This window comes from Homalodisca vitripennis, chromosome 4, assembly GCF_021130785.1.
Source record: "Homalodisca vitripennis isolate AUS2020 chromosome 4, UT_GWSS_2.1, whole genome shotgun sequence".
In the NCBI taxonomy this organism is placed as follows: Eukaryota; Metazoa; Arthropoda; class Insecta; order Hemiptera; family Cicadellidae; genus Homalodisca; species Homalodisca vitripennis.
The window spans coordinates 190559646-190580804 of NC_060210.1; the positions used below are offsets into that span (position 1 = coordinate 190559646).

Sequence of the window (21159 nt, forward strand, 5' to 3'; positions counted from 1 at the left end):
CAAATGTAATCTAAATGAAGTGGTGTTTCTCATTGTCTTATTAGGTACACAATTGAGTGCACTACGATGTTGCGGAGACGATCCCAAATCACGGTGGAACAACAGAGTTTTCTACACATACCGTTGAGCAATAGTGGAAAGGGTTGATTCAATACGGATTTTAAGTTCAGCGATAGTCAAAATAATCCTCTGTTTCTATGTGATCTGTACTACATATGTCTTTACCTAAGGTTTACTTTTTTCCAATGACACTCTTACATAATAGCCTTTGAATAAGCTTTATAATTTGAACTTCTTCAATTACCTCTGACAAATTGTCCTTACCGATCATTGTCTCTCTACTTTTTCTGTGGTGTTTCCGGCTGAAATCAGTAAATTTGGAAAAAGATTAATAGAAAAAAAGTAATTAATAGTTTTGTTGGTAGTTATTCTATAATTCGGACTATTCACAATTTATACAACCCTAAAATTCCATGGTACAAAAAAACACATAAAGCTCTTGTCTAGTAACATATTATTATGTAGTTTGTGCAAAGACAAATCACCATACAAATGATACAGATTGGTTTGTCTATGGCAATGGTAATTATATAGAGAGGATTCAATCCTCGTAAACAAAAAAACTATTACTAATAAAATTATATAAAAACCCGTTTTAATCCAATTTATAATTTACCAATTTATGATTGCCAGAATGAGGAGAATATATATGAGTGTGCCAAGTTAATGTATGATTCAGATGAAGACCAAGAAACTGAATTGAAAATTATTCAATTTAAGTATTAAATTAAAATTAAAGATTGGTTGTGTTGGTTCTTTCAAAATACTGACAACTCTTCATTGGCAATTAGTAACACAACAAAGTAATAATGAAGCCAATACGAACATACGGATTAAAATCAAGGGATACACTCATTGCCTAGTTCAAATATTTAAATTCTTCAAACATAAGTTTAAATTACTGAGAAAATTGGTTCGACTATTTTTAAAAATATCTTAAGTTTCTTATAGTTTGATTTTAAAATTGATTACTGGCTTTTATAACTTACCTCTAAGCTAACAATCACGTGAGGTTTGACCAGCTGATTTCTTGTCGTCATATGTTACATTCTCAAATTTATAAAAATGGTGGGCTGTCAGTATACTGAACGTCAATTTGTTTAAACGTAAAAAAGAGAATATAATAATAATTATGTCATACAATATTGAGCTAAGGTAAGATGTTCTATTTTCCTAGCTATAAGCTATAAATTGTAGCATAGTTTCTTCCTTCTTATATTCCATATTTTAGGTTTAGTTGTTATATCATAAGCTTAACCTATTTTACCAACTCAAAACTATGGAAAATTATAATTTCTATAAATTTCACTAAAAATATTTTTCCTGTATTCATAATAAAACCACCGCTTTATTTAATGAACAGGAATAATCAGAAGAATGCTTACCAATATTTTTCCAAATCTGGAAATAGGCCTATATTTGTGATAATGCCAATCTGTTTTGATTTTTTTTAGTAATAAAGGTTAACTTAATATGCTAGTGATTACTGTGGTATATTCAGTATTTATCTAGTAATTTTACAGTACATTATTTAACCCAACCTAGTCCAGATTATCGAAAGCAAAACTGCTCAGAGAAACGCAATCATCAAATAGCAAATATCAGTGACACCAGACTCTTAGATTTTCCATAATCCAAGCTTTTTGGAATTGTGCATGTATTCTACTGTGCCCAATAATAAATATATAATGTAGCCTATATTTTATTCCCTGACTTACCCCTCTGTGGTATACTATAATCCCACTTTTATAAAAGTTGTCCAATTGGCTGCAGTATAATAAGAGGCCACCACCACAATAGAATCATATTTATGATTAACTAAACTATAGAAACAAAAATGTTGACAAGAAATTACATTGCTGTAGATGGAGCTTATATTGGTCACTGTTAAATTACTTTAAAAACATAAAACCAATATTTAATACATTTTATATTGTGAATGTGTCTGAAGAAGATATCTTGGATATCGAAAGGCCTCACAAAACAATAAAATGTATTAAATATTGGTTTTATGTTTTTAAAGTAATTTAAGAATTACATTATACAAAAACTCTCTTATGTATCTATAAAATGTAACAAACAAACAGTTCACTATTTATTTAATTTTTACTGTTTGAAGAAAATACTATGATTTTATTGTGGTGGGGGCCTCTTATTATACTGTAGCCGCCTAATTTATTTTAAAGGGGTCAGAAACTCCACAAAAAACATGATAAGGAGTATGGGAGTACAAGTACTTGTACTAGTTTCACAAAAATGAAACTGTACAAATATATTATATGTATGAAATCGGTCATGTACAGTCCTTATTGGACTGTACTGTATTTTTAATGTGTGTTTTTTTATATAGGTAACAATAGACTTAGGCTATATGCCAAATATTTAAATTAGTATATACTGAGAGACAGTTTAAAGTGAATAATGATAGGATTTTTGCTTGTGTAAGCAATGTTTAAACTACACACTTAAGTGGTATTGTGTGTCAAATTCCATATACCTTTAATCCAGTATAAACAAAATATCACAACACAATACTAGAAAAAAAACTTTACTGTTTTAGCATGGCACTTAACACCAAGCTAGTTGAGATTGAAAATTAAGTCTCTTACAACTTGTCCCTCGTCATCATGACTGCCTAGCACAGCAGTTTGGATGATCTCCGGAAAGCTGACAGATGACTATGGTGTAGGTTAGGTTGGGTGAGGGAGAGATATTTGTATTGAAAGTAACAAGTCTGTATTTTCATATCATGTATAGTTTATACTGCTTTAAAGTCTTATATTAGTTCTGGAAGATCCATTCCATACAATAATATTGTAGTTGTATATAGTTTTTTTAATTATTATTATTATAGGATTAAACTCTTATAAACTACTAAATATTGGGTACAGTCTATGTAAACAATAATATATTGTAATCAATATGTTCATTTGGATTAAAAACTTATATTTAGGGACACTATTTATAAAATTATAGCTATTATTTTCATTTTTAGGCTACACTATATTGTGTGATACTGGAAAAACTGAAATTATAATGTAATTAAAAAGTTGTAGGCTCAGACATTGAAATGTCTGCAAAATTACCGAATCTACTTTCTTTTGTAACAATTCAAGTCAAGCGAGAATTAAATAGTTGTGTCCTAATTTAGTGATAACTAGCCTAGTTAATTTATATCTTATTCAAGTTATGAAAATATATTATATTTTTATTAATCATATTGTGTTTAGGATGTGAAGAACTTTAATCGGAAAAAATGGGATTACATGCCGCTGTTCAGGCCTTAAAGTGAGTAATCTATAAGTAAATTTTTTGTAACTAAGTAAATTTTACATTTAAAAGCTTTATCCTCCTATAGGCGGTTGAAATAATCCACTATGGTCAGTTGTATTATATTTTACATGTTAAGGCTTCTGATCGCTGTGTCAGAAGAAATATTATGTTTGAAATAAACTGTAATACTAATAGTGTTCCGTCCTGTTAAACTGTGTTGAAATGTAGTAAAGTATTACAGTGGTGTATATAGAAAATTATTTTGGGGGGAGAGGGGCTAACAAATTCAAAATCTTTATTGCCAGTGGAACATCTTTACAATGTATAGCAGTGTCAGAAACAAATTCAGCATGAACTATCATCTATGATATACATTGCCTAGGTCTAGTAACAATTGTCTATCCAATTACAGCATAATAATCACTGATGTCATATGGGCTGATATTAAATCAATAACTTTTTGACACTTTTCTTGAAACAATTAATTTCAAGAGATTTAAGATGAGAAGGAAGAGAGTTGTAGAGTGTAATGCCTGTTTGAGCAAAACAATTTTAAGTGGTTTTAAGACTTCATTGAGATATTCTAAGAGAATTTGAGTTTCTAGTCATATGGTTATGTACAGATCTATTTGTAGGTATGGCATGTAAATTTATTTTTGTATACAATAGGCAATCTAAAATATAAAGTGCAGGTACTGTAAGAATACCATACTTTTTAAATAAAGGTTTACAGTGAGTCCGGTATTGTTTAAGAAATATAAAATAATCTCCAAAAATAGGGGCTCAAGAATCTTCTCCTGGGAATTTGTTGATGTTTAGACCTCATAAATGTTTTATAGCATTAAACAAAATACTGGGTGCAATTTTGATGTTTTTCTTTCAAAATTGTGGGGGGGGGGGGTTTGAGACCCTTTTTATATATGCCCATGAACATTATAAACTGTCAGATCCACAGACCATTCATCATCTTAAATTTTAAGTAGCCTATTATTTGTCATTGGTAGGTCTTAATCACCGATAATACATGAGATTGTTAGGAACTATACGAGTGACGTATTTACTAGTAGGCCTGCCTAATAATGACAAAATTGACTTTGATAAAAACATTTGCAGGAAAGCTGATCGTCTCAAAGAAAAGGTCATCAACTGTGAAGATTTATTGAATGACAACGAAGCCTGGCATTGTCAGCAACAACTACAGGTAATAAATAAGAGTGGTTTAACTAACTAATATAAATTTATGTTAACTTGTTATAAAATTGTTGGTTTAACAGGTTTAGTTTCTATTATTTAATACATACAATATATTACAAATCCTTTATATCAATTCTGATTGTTCAACCTTCCTTGTTAACCGAGGGACTTCAAAGTGCAAAGAATGAGAACAAAACAATGCACTAAAGTCTATGGATCACTGTTACTAAATCAAATCCTAGTTTAAGACCCACCCACCCAGGCTCTAAAAACTGTTAGTGCTTAATTTTTAGTTACAGCTTCCAAATAATGGGAATTTTTTTAAATATTGTTTAACAAACATATCTATCTTTAGCCAGATGGATGGATGATGGAGAAGTATAATAGAAACTTTAGGCAAAGAAATATCTACTTTTCATGTCTGTCAAGAGTCTAGATAAGTATTCTTTCTGGAACAAAACTATTTGAGAGGCCTGTAGTAAAAAGAAAAGTAGATACAATAGTATATCCAGCTGGCTGAAGCTATATCTGCAGTTTGAGATAGATGTATCCCTGAAATTCAAGTTCAAGTAAATTATATAAATTGTACATATGCAGTTCAATTTGATGTCACATGTGTTGATCCTACAATGGTTCTTCAACCTTTGGACCATAATTCAGAACTTAAGTTTTGCAGACTACATTCATATGCCATACAGTAATATATGAGCATATAAAAATACAATATTGTTCTCTTTTTTATGTTTTACTAAAGACGTTCATGATGTTTCAGGAGATCTACCAACAAGTACTGATTCTTGATTTAGAGTATGCTTTGGACAAAAAAGTAGAACAAGAACTTTGGAGCCATGGTTTCAAGAAGTACATCGCAACCTTACAGACCCTCGCTAAAGATGAAAAGGTAAAAGATTGTTAAGTTATTTTATAATAAATGAGGAGGTTACTAAAAAACTAGGCATGTAGGTCTAAGTGCCATTTTACTAGTAATCGTCTAATGAAATATATTCTCAACTCAACAATAATAAGGTTTTTTCAGTATCATCATCATCATCATCTGACGTTTCCGTTATCACGGGTCGTCGTACACAGCCTCCTCCACTTTTGTCTATCATTCCAGGTCTCCTCTTCCTCCACCTGCATTTTCTGTAGTCCCCTTCTCTCTATGTCTCTCCACACTTGGTCCTCCTCCCATCTTCCTCTCGGTCTTCCTCTTGGTCTTCTTCCTCCTTCCTCCTTCTCCAGTGCTATTCTAGGCATTCTATTATCTCCCATCCTCTTCACATGCCCCATCCACTGTATTCTTCTTCCTTCCATTGTCTCTTGCAGTGAAACTACCTTCAATCTTTCTCTGGTTATTTCGTTCCTTATTCTATCTCTTCTTGTAGTCTTCTCTATCCCTCTTAAAAATCTCATTTCTGCAGCTTGCAATCTGCTTAAATCATCTTTAGTCCACGTCCACGTCTCTGCTCCATATAATAAAATTGGTTGGAAATAAGATTTATACATCAATACTTTTGATTCTTTCCCAATGTTCCAACTCCACACAATCCTTTTCACCATATTGAAAAACTTTCCACTCTTCCATATTCTGTTTCCTATCTCTTCTCTTATTGTGCCCCTATCTGTTATGATACTTCCTAAATAACAGAATTCCTTCACCTTTTCAAGTCTTTTTCCTTCAACTAACACGTCTTTGTTATTTCCTTCCCTTCTCTCTATTTTCATTACTTTACATTTTTGTATGTTCATCTCTAAACCATATTTCTTCGCCACTTTTGCCCATTTGTTCAACTCTCGTTCTAACTCTTCTTCCCTATTTTCCCATATCATTATGTCATCCGCATATGCTATTGTCTATTGTTTTTTCAGTATACCAATTTTAATTGTTATTAAATCATTTTAATGTTGAAGATGGAGCTTGTATTGGCTACTTGTTAACTTGTTTACATTTAAACACATAAACCAATATTTAAAACGGTACTTTGGGATTATACCGACCACACCCAGACATGAATCGTTATTTGAAATTTTGCTTCTACTGATTACTAGATTAGCGTAGAACAATATTTCGTCAATATAAAACAAGAATTGTCTTATCGCAAACCCCTCCCCATCGTCAGACAGAGGTCAAAGTCGAGCGGTCTAGTAGATACGTGACTGCAGAGTCATTAACCATCAATACAATTTGGTCGACCTGGAAACCGGTGCTAATACTCAACAGGTTGAGCAACTGTGGGGTTCAGCTAAATGGCGTAATAAAAAACAACAAGGAACAGCACGACACCATCTTGACTCATACGTAGCTGAATACATGTGGCGATCGGCAGTTGCGGCTGAAGGCGGAAATCCACTACACTCACTCATCCTTGATATTGCTGCATTCTGGGCATCGCAGGAAACCCATTAACAATTGATAATTGTAATTAAGGAATAGTTTTTTCGTTCTACAATGTTTGTTTCTATAAATTTATATTTTTGTGTTCCTCATACTGGTGTGGTCGGTATAATCCCAAAGTACCTTTAAAACTTTTATTTTTGTGAGGCCTTTCGATAGCAAGGCTATCTTCGTCAGACACATCACAAAAGTGCTGCCGAAAGGCCTCACAAAAATAAGTTTTAAATATTGGTTTATGTGTTTAAATGTAAATAAGTTAAATCATCTTAAGTCAAAAATAAGTCTATAAAGACTAATGTAGTTTACATTTGTGAGTAAACACATCATACGACTGAACAACTCATAGATGTCATGAGACTTTTAAACCAAGGATTAAACTATGTCTGCAAATCTATAAATTTGTTAGTCCAAATATGTTTCATAGACTAAAACACAAACACAATGCCGATTTTGAAGGGTCAATTTATATGTATAGGGTGTTTATTCGTTAGTTGGTTTTAATTTATTTTGATGGAATAATCAAATGTCCACCATTTAACACGGGTAGAAGGATTTTGTTAATGTTTTATTTTCAAAAAGGTCTACCGGTACTAAAGGTTAATACAATTCTGATGTTTCATAACTTTATCTTAACTGGTTCAAAAGATATAATTTTTGATAAAAAACCCTTACAGACAGATAGAAGGAAAACTAAAAGTTTTTGAACTATTTTGCTCATTTTTATGTGTAAAACAAAATCCCAAAGTATCAGAACACTTTTACTGAACACCCTGTATAAAAGTTAAATGTGAAAGTCCAAAATATTATATTAGTCAAATAAAACACAGTTTCAGAATGCAATACAAAGAACATCTCCTTATCTCAAAATGTCTTCCAAACATCTGATTAACGAAAATTAATTATTAATGAAGATTAATTAAATCAGTCACCAAAGACAGGAAATTCAAAACGTTCTAATTTTACGTTTTTGGAAGAATTTACATATATATTTAGAGTTATTAATATCATACATACATTTTTTTGATATTGTGCGATCATTTTGTCAGCAACCGTAACTTATGGATAGTTAAAGTTACGAAAATATAGTCAGTAATATATAAAGTAACTCAAGTTTAATATACTTGCATAAATAACTAAGATGAAGACGTCTTGTCCCAAAGCTAAATCCAAGGCACTGAGCCATTGAAGAATTCAGAGTAGAGAGTGCTCCATAGTCGGATACTCCACTTCACAATATTTGTGCAATATCTTGTGTAATTCCCCGTTTATTCTTCCAATAAATACATCACCTGTTCCAGTTTGAAAAAAAAAAATTGAGTAGGACTTTTTACTTCCAAGGGTGGTGCTAATCAACTGCAACTATTTTCTAGAACTAGACTGTAAAGATATATATATATATTTTTTCAGTTGATGCCTTAAATGCCACTTAACAGCTATGTGTTTTTCTGGAGGTCAGTGCCTAACTTTACTCATAACTGGAAATACTCTGTCCTTCTATAACATTGAGGTCACTAGTGTAGTTAAGTAAACAGGATCTTTCCGGACATTTGCCATCGTTCAGTGATACAAAACCATCAGTAACACTACGTTTTGAAATCTGCAATTTGATCTCTTCCTCAGAAAGAGGAAAAAGAAAAAAATTAAAATAAATATAAGTAGTGTTGTTTCTTATATTTATTGGTTGAATTGATTATGTACAAGGAACCGAACATAATTAATGTATCGTTCAAAATGTGTGTTAGAGTATTGTAATAACCCTGCAACTTGACAATTTAGTTATGTGTGATTCCAAAGAAAAAGTTAACACAAACTAGCAAAGTATAATTTAAATGTAAACATTGAAAAATCGATATTGCTAAGAACATAAGATTTTGCGAACTGTCATCAAGAAACAGTGCTGTTACATTAGTCCCTCTCCGTGAGCAGATTGCATTGTAGAAGGGATCGGAGCAATGGAAAAATAGATGCTTAGATGTCCCTAGGTAGCTATTTTATTTTTAACAAATGCAAGTTAATTAAATGTGATTTCTTATAATTTGATGATGTATTTCTTATAATAATGTTGAAAATCATTTCTTTAACTATTCACTATGAATAGGTACGTAGACAGTAGTTACATTTATTGATATTTGTTTAAATTAAGGTTATTAATTCAATTGTGTTTGATATACCACTAATTTTGTTTGGTCAAGAACCCGAAGCGTAGTGAGTCGCAAGCACTGTTGTCTTCTTGCTTGGACGGGGCCAGCGGTTTCTACCTAACACTGCTACAAGAGGTCTGTACTACATTCGATCTGGACCTGCCGTTCCGAAGGCGTGACGTCACACACAGTACCAAGCGCAACACACAGCTGTCCAAGCCACAGCGTACCTCTTGCTACTACATCTGCCAGCATTGTCTCGTCCACCTGGGTGATATCGCACGTTACCGTAACCACAGTCGGCAGGCCGAAGCTTTCTACAGGTAGGCTACCACACCCTCTATCTAACAGTAACTGTACAATAATAACAATAGTGTAATTGATTCTTTTTCCCTATTGATTGTTAACTCTTCCCACGCCGTAGACGGATATATTTGAATGGTAGACTTTGACCGAAACGGCAAATACAGTTATATCTGATATTATAGATTATGTCTCTTGGAGAGTTTTTTATTTCACAAAGGCCTTCGAAATGCTCGATGCACGCTCCGTGCTTATCGTAGTTGCCAAGGCAGTATTTATAAACGACCTTTATTCGGTGGCATGGGGAGGGGAGCGCTCTTTAACTCTGTCCACCTGCTCGTCAATTCTACGTCTCCTACAGAGCCATAGCCAAACATACCCGTGGCGTGTATTATTGCTTTCTCGGTTGTTACGAGTGCATATCTACTAAATATCTCACTATTCTTCATTACGTGGTAGTGTTGTGATTAGAAAATATACTAATAATTAGTAGTTTATAAAACTTTTCAGTTTAATTATATTTTGAAATCAAATTTAAATTTATTTGAAATAAACAGTTTTGTAAATAGTTCTTTTTTATTTTTATCTATAAATACGCTTATATTAAGGAAAATGTCCTGTTTTATGCTTTTTTTTTTGCTTTTTACCTTTTATAATTTAGTTATAATAAAAATTAGCTTTGAACTTAGAGAAAAAAAATGTACTTACTTGTCTTGGCGTTATTGGAAAGTTAATGGATTTATTAGTGGCGTGCAAAGAGTTATGTTTCCCCTAGTGCTATTGCGATTTACACTGTTAGTGGGGTTTACCAATAATCTTTTAGGCTAAATGACTGTATTGATCTTGGTTCTTTCATATGGTTTTTGTGCTTTTGATATTAAGGCTATTTGAATTTGTACATTATTACAGTACTAAAATTTTTTAATGTAATAGTAATTGTAACTATGTGTCAATAGAGATGTTGATTATTGGACTCAGCCAATATTCACGTACGTCCCTCTCTAATTGGCAAAAGTAATTTGTAAGGAGTTATAATATTATAAATACTCATAAAATAATGTACACTGATTTGTGTCACATGTAAAGAATTTAATGTATTTATCTGGTTATTTAGATCTAACCAGAACTGAGTGCTTTGGTAATTTTACTTGATACAATTTAATCAGTTATAGACCAATATTTACATTAAAATGTTTAAAATATATAATTTGTATCTTAAAACTTAATTGATCTAACCATATAACGTAGGTGCATCCCCTTTTTACATATCATTAATAATATTGATAACATTTAAACTAAAATTTCTTTTGAATCAATATTTGTAATGTTTGTTTTAGTTACTGTATCAATTTTATTTAAGTAAAGTCCAACTCAGTCTTCAGTACTTCATTCTTAAGGATAATTAAAAAGATCGTTATGGCTTGTAACAAAAACAGCCTGTACATAAACAGTCCATTTCATTTTAGTATCACTAATATAAAGGAAGTGCCTGATGATGGAATCTTTGATTCAGAAAGGCCTTGCACAAAATAAAAAATTATATTGGAAAATGTATGTATTCCTAGTGATACTACAATAAACCGTTTTTCCAATGCTCCAAGATTCTACAGTCCATTTCATGTTAAGAAAAAAGAAGTTGTGAAATGTAGAATCATGTGCTGTCAGACGGGTCCAAATATCAAGTTTGGCTCTCAGGTGACAAAGTAGTTTGCTTGCTAAACCACCTTATGTTAAATCACCCCCAGTTCAAAGTTTATATGTTTGTGTCTAAGCGGACAGCCGTACAATCAGTTGGCCTTGCTGGAGTCGAGCAGAGGCGACAGACTGAGCACAGTGTTCCACTACATGCGCAGCATCGCTAATCGTTTGTTGTGATGTAGGCACGCCGTACAGCTGAGTCCCTTAAGCGGACAGCCGTACAATCAGTTGGTCTTGTTGGAGTCGAGCAGAGGTGAGAGACTGAGCACAGTGTTCCACTACATGCGCAGCATCGCTAATCATTTGTTGTGATGTAGGCACGCCGTACAGCTGAGTCCCTTAAGCGGACAGCCGTACAATCAGTTGGCCTTGTTGGAGTCAAGCAGAGGCGACAGACTGAGCACAGTGTTCCACTACATGCGCAGCATCGCTAATCATTTGTTGTGATGTAGGCACGCCGTACAGCTGAGTCCCTTAAGCGGACAGCCGTACAATCAGTTGGCCTTGTTGGAGTCGAGCAGAGGCGACAGACTGAGCACAGTGTTCCACTACATGCGCAGCATCGCTAATCATTTGTTGTGATGTAGGCACGCCGTACAGCTGAGTCCCTTAAGCGGACAGCCGTACAATCAGTTGGCCTTGTTGGAGTCGAGCAGAGGCGACAGACTGAGCACAGTGTTCCACTACATGCGCAGCATTGCTAATCATTTGTTGTGATGTAGGCACGCCGTACAGCTGAGTCCCTTAAGCGGACAGCCGTACAATCAGTTGGCCTTGTTGGAGTCGAGCAGAGGCGACAGACTGAGCACAGTGTTCCACTACATGCGCAGCATCGCTAATCATTTGTTGTGATGTAGGCACGCCGTACAGCTGAGTCCCTTAAGCGGACAGCCGTACAATCAGTTGGCCTTGTTGGAGTCGAGCAGAGGCGACAGACTGAGCACAGTGTTCCACTACATGCGCAGCATCGCTAATCATTTGTTGTGATGTAGGCACGCCGTACAGCTGAGTCCATTAAGCGGACAGCCGTACAATCAGTTGGCCTTGTTGGAGTCAAGCAGAGGCGACAGACTGAGCACAGTGTTCCACTACATGCGCAGCATCGCTGTAAGACACATGTTCCCTGCGGCCAGCTCTAACCTGGCCCTCACCCTGGAGAAGTGTGCTTCGTACAAGTCAGTATCAACAGCTGAGTGCTCAGATCAATGTTTTACATTTACGTTTGTTAGCAGAAATCATCTGCCAAGACTTTTTATTAGTCGTGAAAACTTAAAAGTTACTGAGGCTTTCCTTTTAATGTTTTCGTATATGTAGATAAATTAATCAGCTTCATATGTGTTTAAAAATACATGTAAATAAATGAAGTAAACATGTGAATTGTCAAGTCATTATATAAATAGTATCTGGTTCATACAATAACCTTAATCTTTAAAAATCTACGAACTAATTACACAAACAAACTAAAATATCTATGAAATATCTAACACAAACAAACTGGTTATCCATCATTTAAAAATTTGCCCAAGGTTTAAAACGCCTTGCTTATGAGGTGGTGTCTGAGGGAAGCTCTAAAAGATCTCACGCTGCATTCACGCTTCAGATGGAATGGAAGGGCATTGAAAAGTTTCATAGCGGAGTATAGTAGGGAATTTATAGCATGACCGGTGGGATGCGCGTGAGGAGTGGAGGAGATGAGCGCGTGGGGGCACAATCTAGAGTAGGGGAGTGAATACGGTGCTACTACCCCTACTGAGAGTTTTCGGCTCCCGGCTCATAGTGGTGGCGGGAGCCGAATATTGTAGTGTTTGCTAACATTTCTAGACCCTTATGTTCTTACCACGGTGGTCTTTTATGATGAGCAATTTAGTATAGGAGACCTTGAGAATATTTGAACATTTCTAGACTCTTTTGTAGTTACGGCGACGGACTTTTATGATGGGGAATTCAATTCAGGAAATCTTGGAAATATTGGGACCGGATGTACGTGATCTTAACAATGACTATGTTCTGCCGAAATTGTGTTCATAGCTCACCCTTCTTAATGAGTTCGCAGTAGAGATACCTGGTGGTAAGAAAGGGTTCTCATAAATTGGGAAGGGGTAGGAATTTATATTATTCTTGATCTCCAACGACGACAATAGTTCAGAATTGTAATTACGCTTGTTTAGCCATTAAAATTCAATTTATCATATACTAACCGTGTAAGCTTCAGGATTTACGATAGTAGATACAATTATACATTACAAAATTTTCAACTGACATAGCCTAGCTGCTAAATTAAAAATTAATATAATACTGGTTAAACTAATTTGTCAATATACACAGTAGAATAAGAAAAAAACTCAGTTTTATCTACCAACTTGTATCAAGTTAATTTAATGATGTATACTTAAAATAACAATAACGCCAACGATCCACACGCAATAGTTAACATAACAAAACCCCGTTGTCGATGAAAATTATTTATTGTTCTTCGAACTACACAAAATTAAAATTGTCCAGATCACTTTTAGTATGTTTACGTTTTCTTACTTTGTTGGGCGTACTAAAAGAATTGCCAATTGGACTTATTTGTTTTCCTCCTTCAAAATTCGTCTCAGCGTACTTTCAGAAATTCCAGTTGCCTCTACGACACGCTGTTGAACTTTCTTCAAATTTATAAGTGTGTTGGTTTCTGCTTCCCGTTTCATAAAATGGTAAACATTTGCAATCACTTCTCTTGCTTGACCGTGTATAACCTTTCTACCTCCAATTTTACTTTTTACATTACGATCCATCACAAACTCTTTACTTAAAACGTAATGAGCACAACGCAATTAATTCACAAATTGTATTACAACTCGTGAATTGGCACAAGCGAATGTTTTTTGGGCGGCACGTATAGAAGAGTAGTGACCGAAGTTCACAAGGCTACATACGGCAACAGACTGAGCCGCTCCACCCCCCACCGTTCCGTCTTTAGTTCCGTCTTTGCCTACAGCGCATCTCCAAGTCACCGGTCATGCTATAAATTCTCTACTATAATAAGCTCCTTCCTGTCTATGTATTAGATCGGTATGACGCAACTAGTAATCAGTACAATTATTGGGAAATATGCTAACATTAATTTTGAGAAAAAGTAAGACATTCAAATATGTAAATGAAAGAAAGTGTTAAAATTTTGTTTTTTATGAAAATTTGTTTACAGCAATCTCTGGGTTTCAGGTTAAACATTGTCCTTACAATTTTTTTCTGAATTAAAAAAATTGATTTTGACTCGACAGAATTTCCCCAAAACATCACCCTTTATCTTAAGTGCGAACATGCATAGGCGTAATAGACTGCTATGACAGTATCATAGTTGGCTGACCCTGCAATAACTTTGATAGCAAAAAAGGCGGAGCTTAGCTTGCCAGCCAAGTATGACAAATGATCACTCTATTTCAGATTTGATCGATTTATCAATGTGAATTTATGGTCACAATATGATCGCAGAGGTAAGAAAAATCATTTTAGTTTTAACGTAAAGAAATACAGATGATATTACATTCCTTTCATATAATTCTGGGTTGGAAAGGTTGTCCAGCTTATTTATTAAGCCTTACATCTAATAATTCTTTTCATAATTGTTGAGTAAACGTTTGAGATGTAAGGATGGATTCTCTATGGCTTTTCTCATTCTCTGTTCAATTTAAATGCAGCTAAGAAGTATAGGAAAAATCTACGGCTGTAACTTTATTGTGTAAATTAATCATTTTTTTCAGACTTACAAAATTAAACATTGTGTGATTTGATATGGAAGAAACAACTATATTTTGATTATTTTTTTAACTTTATTGTACATCCTGCTTGAAATTAGTTCCAAAACATTTGAGGAATATTGTTACATTAATGTTCTATATTCGTTTGATTTCAGATGGAACAAAGACTACCTAACAACAAAACTGACGACAACTGAATATTTATCGCTCTACTTGAAACTGCATGCCTACTTCTATACTTGTCGTGAGCTGGATGTTTGTGCTTCTTACGTTAAAACGCTGACGGACGCACTCATTCCTCATATTGCAACCCAGAGCTTCAATTCATGGAAATTGGTTCAGGTACATTTTTTTTGTTTTCTGTACTACATATTGTATCGTTATTGATTTTCACAATGTAATTTTGACAATTCATCTGTGCGTGTGCAGATTTTTGCAATCAATACGTTTGCCTACTATCACCCCTGCCGTGATGGCGAGGACCAAGCCGAGTTAACAGCTGATGAGGTACGGATGCGGAGTTACGTTGTGGACCTCATTGCCGGTTCACTTAATGCCTTCCTCCTGCCTGTCTACACGCTCAAACAAGACGAGACTCTCCTAGACTACTTCGCTCTACCTGTTGGTAAGCAGATTTTCAGAAGTAAACTTCCGAGTTCATTTACCAGAAAATTTGATAAATATTATGACAGTAAAATGATTTTACTGCAGCTATTTTCTGCTTGGGAACTTCTCAGTCATAATTAAACCATTACCAATTAAATGCATTACTTTTCTCTCTTTTTGACTTGTGACAAAGTGAATTAATTTGACAATTTTGGCTGGATTTAGTTTCTAATCTGTAATTTATTACAAAGATAATGTATTGTTTGTTTTATATTTAATGCAACTTCTAAGGATGGTTTTATTATTTTTATAATTTATGTAGAATTATTTATGTGTCTTATGATATGTATTTATTTGCATGGTGAACATAGTCTCACCCCTGAAAATTTTATTATGGTTGCAGATAGAATAAACACTCAAAAAATGGTTCTAGGTCAATAGTGTCTACTTTTTGACAACCAAACATTTCTTTGATATTGCTCCCCAAAGGGGAGGTGCCTCCAACTCAAAATATTCAAGTATAATCCTTCTTTTGCAATGCATTTTGGGAAGGAGATATTAAACAACAATTTGTGTCCAAACTGAATTTTTTTATCCTTTTTTTTGCAATGTGTGACAAATTTTAATTCTTTGAAGTGATAGGGAAAAAGCTTGATTTTAATTCGTACTAATGCCAGGACAGTTTTAGTTTAAAATGAATTTTTTTATACTATTGGCCTGTACAATATACTCAGTGGTTAATAAAATTTATTATAGTATTATATATTTATAAATTAATATAGGTATTAATATTATATAAATATTTATTATTTAATAACATATGTTATTGCATTTGATATTTCCCAATGATAGCCATACGAAAACTTATTTTCTTCCAAGTGCCAGAGTGAATTTTAATATCTTTAAGTTTTAATAGATTTTTGTAATATTTACTTTAAAGTTTAAGTAAAATTACTTTTTAAGGGCTTACTTTTTAATTTTGAAAATTTATCAGGCATCCATTTTATTTTAATAATTATACTTTAATTAAAAACTAATCTGTCTATTTTACCTGAATATTACAATTTTATGAATAAAGCAAATTTTAACACTTAGAGGTTTTATTTAATATGTGTAAATGATTTAGGAAATATCTCATAGAAGACAAAAACTAGCTGCTGTTTTCTGAAAAAATAACTATTTCTAAGATCGTCTGACCAGTCTTCTCAATGTATTCTTGAAAACACTTACCTTAAATTTGTATTGGGAACAATGACTCACAATGATGCCTGTCCAGTGAAACTGACGCTGGAGTGGGTGCGACTGCAGCCCCAGGTGCTGCTGGAGGAGGGGTTCACCAAAAGACTGCAGATATGGCCCAGTCTGAGCAGGCTGCTCAACGTACTCCAAGCTTCTCTCAGCGGCTTCTCCGCCCAGACCTGTGAGTTGAACGTTTGCTATCTTCTTTTATTCAACTCCATTTCTAACGCATTACAAAATACTGCAGTACTTTTTATAAAGCACTCATTTTATTTGGTAAAGTATTTATTAACAATATATTGGAGTTTATGTTTTACAATAGAGGAATTGTGAAGATTATAAAATTTTGTTTGGACATTTGCCATTGTTCAGTGATACAAGAAATCAGTAACACTAAGTTTGACGATATGCAATCTGATCTCTTCTTCATAAATTAATTCAAATTCAATCTTTAGATTGTGACTGTACATTTATTTAGTTGAACTCCATTGTCTTGTAATTTTGTAGGTTTAATTTTCGTTTCTTTTTTTATTTCCAACCGAACCAGGCTAATGTCAGATGAAAGTGGCTGATGTGCTATTTTAATGTATGAAGCCTCCTTTCAAACAAATGAGGCACTCTATAGATTATGCTATATTATCCCAATTCATACATTAGCGTCTTGAATCGTAAATATAAAATCATACGCTTCAACATTAACAAATGGGCAATTTTGTACTTTTTGTTGTAATTTCTTTCTTGTGTTTTCTTTGACCCCTTTCATTCTAACATCTAGTAGTCTTTTTGTCTTGCCTATGTATTTGGAGACACAAGTTTTAGAATCCTGTATGATTTTTTTTTGGTTGCAATTTGCAAGACTTTGTCTAAGAGTGTTTTATGTTTATGTTTATTTTTCCTTTGCATTATTAAAAAAAGATTACCTGTTTCCTGATTTGTTGCCATCTTGTTTTTCCCATGGCGATTCTCATTTACTATTGACTACTAGACAGTTGTTGGATGTCACGAGGAGATAGATTTATTTTTAACTGTTCTCTTTAGTTCTGTTTAAAAAAACTAGTTTCAGTTTTGTTAAGTCTATGTAGAAGCGCAGTGTGCATGAAGTCGAGTCACATCATGTTTGTTTTGTTTCTGACTCGGGCGTGTCCGTAAAATTCCTGTTACCTCCAAAATTTCTCCATCATCAAAAACAAATCCAAACAAAAGAAAGTCAGTTTATTCTGGAGAAAAGCTGATGACGTTGACCATTATTGCTAGCCTGTATTTGAGGCTGTTACATTCTTAGTGGCCTTATAAGAATTAAATTTAATTAAGTATGAGGAAATAATTTTGCTCTTGCCTTCTTTTTACAGACGCTAAGGTTCCTCTTCCAGAGGATAGTGACTTACAAGGTTTCATACCGTTAGAGAAAGCTTTTATGGACTTGAAGTAAGTAGACAAAGCTATTAAATAATTTACATGTGTGCCTAGTTGAGTTTAATGTAAGAGATAATAGAGTTGATAGAGATAATAGAGTACCTACAAATAGTCACTACCCATCTCCTGTTGGGTTATGATATAAAACTATTCTGTCTTTTCACACTTTTTCTCTGAATACTTCTTCTGTAGATCGTGCCTACCATTTTATATCCTTACCTTATCCATCAAACTCTTTATAGTCTCAACTCTTGTCTCCTTTCATGTTTTAATTTTTCTTTAAATTTTCAGCTGGCAGAGATTCTGCTAACATTAATCTTTATCCTCATAATGGGATCTGCATTAAATTTATGATTTGTCTCTCATATCGCCTGGCCACAATGGTGGCCGTAGCTATTCTGTACCTCAGGTCGTCGATTTATGACCAAGTCCTGACCCTCAGTTAGTCAGGCCACTATGTGTGGCCCACTATTGCGCCGTTATAATATTCAGTCCTTATTCAGTTTTGGCTGGAAAGTGCTACAATCTCTTGGCCTAATAAGTAACTAAATTAATATTTCTCTATTTGCAGCACATGCCGTAACAAGCATTGTTCAATATTATTTTTTTATCCAAGTATTAGTGTATTCCATCAATGTATTAAAATACTAGTGCATTTGGTAGTGGCAAAGCTCAAAATATATCGAATTTGATTTTCTATTGATACTAGTGACCTACTTAAGGCTGATTATATATTTATTCTGGAAATAAAAATACTTACCTATAACTTAAATTACATATTACTTGGTTCGTTTAAAAGCAAATAATAACTAAACAATTGATACAGTTACAACCTTGAAACTAATAAACTTTGTAAATTATCTGAGAATGTAATTTAAATCAAGTAATTTAAAGACCTGAAGGTCAAATACTGCCATTTAAATCCGAGTAAAATTGACGTACATAGTTACGCAAGCGTTGAGTGAGTGGTGTTGCAGAACACAGCCGGTTACTATGCGTGGCCCGGCGAGCTGAGAAGACAGTCTGATTTGGAACTGAGCGACAGATGAGTTTTGGCCACGTTAGAGGCTTCCCGATTGCAAAGGGTTAATTATTTTTAATGGTTCTAACCAATGGGTTGTTCTTATTCTTTCACAGTGAATGCCTACAATAAATATAAAATTAATCTACAATTCAGAGTTAAGTTTGAAGTATATGAACAACAACAAACAATGTGTTTTTGTATTAGATTTTACCCTTGTATTGGACTGAGTAAATTAATAGCTACATTATTACACGTTTGCTGCCAATAGTCATAGGAGCCTAGCCCAGACTATAATACAGACTGGAGTGAACAGTTGCTAAGTCACACTATCTGTCCGGTCTGCCATCTATAGCATCTTATGATTATAAGCGGACAATCATCTGTTGTCTGCTACAAACTCTTTTTAAAGGTTTATAAAGTACGTATGTCACTACAATTTAATATCAACCCTCTCCTATACAAGAGGCCCAAATCGAATCAGCCTGCCATTCATAGATATGCAATTTGTTAGTTTTTTGACAAGTGATGTGCTCTAGATGTGATACTAGAAACTTTTTCGGTTAGTTGATAGTTGCAGAACATTTCCCTGTTATTTTTTTAAAATATTTTTCTTGCTTGTTTACGTTTCTGCACGTGATTATTTGGCGATATATTTTAGTATCGTCGCGAACATGGGGAGTTAAAGTCGTAATATTGGTTGCATCGAAATAGATTGTTAATTGGACAGCTTCGACATATGTCAATGTATCAAAGTCTTTATAGTATAGTTTATACTATACTATTGCAACTTTAACATTAAAAATTAGTTACTTCACAAATGGTGATGAATAAATCAAAAGTGGTTTGTTTATCACCTTAATAAATACCTTTAAAACACATTGTGGCACTTTGGGCAGTGTTAGTTTTGAAGGCACGTTTCTAATCTATAAAACAGTATTAAAAACATAAATTTAGCATAAAAGACAACTTTTTATAAAGTAAAAGTGTGCCACTACGTTTTTTCTTTGAGCTGGATAAATAGGTCTCACTACGGGCGCATTGACACTACTTAATGCGTACAGGAGAGGGTTAAAATGAAATATAACCTCTTTTAAAATACAAACTACTCTGAAAATGGCAAAATGTTTTCTGGCAACTATGATGTTTAAATATCTTCAATTTAAAAAGAAAAACTATAAAATATTTAAAATTATGAGTGAATTCACTTATTCCCGGTCGGTGGTTTTTTTTATGTCACTGCATCAGGACTCCAGGATATATTATATTCTGCCCTTGAAGGAGCACTCTGTGTTGTGTGCTAACATTAGACACTGCATCGCTTGGCAGCCGCAGTGTTTAGGAAATACATATAAAAATCTATGTTTATTACAATAAACTGTGTTTATTATAGCTGTAACCCATGAAGGGCTATTGTGTACTGTAAAATATATATAAATATAGTTGAATGTGTCAAAGTTAAGTGGCAAGAAACAGCTGTTAACATACAGCCTTTGTGCTTGTTAAGAAACAGCCTTTGCACTCGAAAGGTCAACAGTACTGGCCACACCAAGGTTGCAGAAAGCTCGTGTTAGTTTTGCCATAGTTTGTCCTCCTAACTTGTATGGCCCATACAGATGGCTGCGCTACTTTCATTGACAGCTCGGTGGCCATACTTGTTGTTTGCCTCCCCAGATCGGAATTATTTTTCAATTTCTTCTGCGTTATTTGCATAGTAATTAAAATGTTTAAAGAAGAAATGAGAAATAATTTAAAATTTATTTCTAATTAATCTTTCCAATACAGAGATAAACATACATTTGGGAAATTTAACTCTTATACTTATATTGTTAACAAACGATTTGTAATAAAATGTTATAAAGTAGACTTTAACAGTTATTTTATACTCAGACATGAACTATTTTACATTTTTCTTAGTTTTTAAATATTTTTACGAAATAAAACTTTTAAAAATACATACCTATGTGTAGTCAATAGTTAGCATACATCTTCTAGTAAAATTGTCTAGGTTCTTCTTCTGTGGGGTGGCCTACTAATTGTCTAGTTTTCTATCACTTCAATGTATAGGTCCACTAT

General features: G+C 33.7%; 1 protein-coding gene across 1 annotated transcript in view; it reads left to right on the plus strand.

The window, feature by feature from the left end:
• The first annotated feature begins 1102 nt into the window (after positions 1–1102).
• Positions 1103–21159, plus strand: part of LOC124361343 (protein SMG7-like) — a 34201-nt gene continuing 14144 nt past the window's right edge. Inside the window, exons 1-10 of the mRNA XM_046815393.1 lie at positions 1103–1215; positions 3291–3348; positions 4447–4534; positions 5300–5428; positions 9115–9386; positions 12057–12239; positions 14960–15146; positions 15234–15429; positions 16687–16830; positions 17999–18074. Coding sequence (XP_046671349.1) covers positions 3317–3348; positions 4447–4534; positions 5300–5428; positions 9115–9386; positions 12057–12239; positions 14960–15146; positions 15234–15429; positions 16687–16830; positions 17999–18074 — 1307 coding nt within the window. The 5' untranslated portion in view covers positions 1103–1215; positions 3291–3316. The remainder of the gene's footprint in view (positions 1216–3290; positions 3349–4446; positions 4535–5299; positions 5429–9114; positions 9387–12056; positions 12240–14959; positions 15147–15233; positions 15430–16686; positions 16831–17998; positions 18075–21159) is intronic.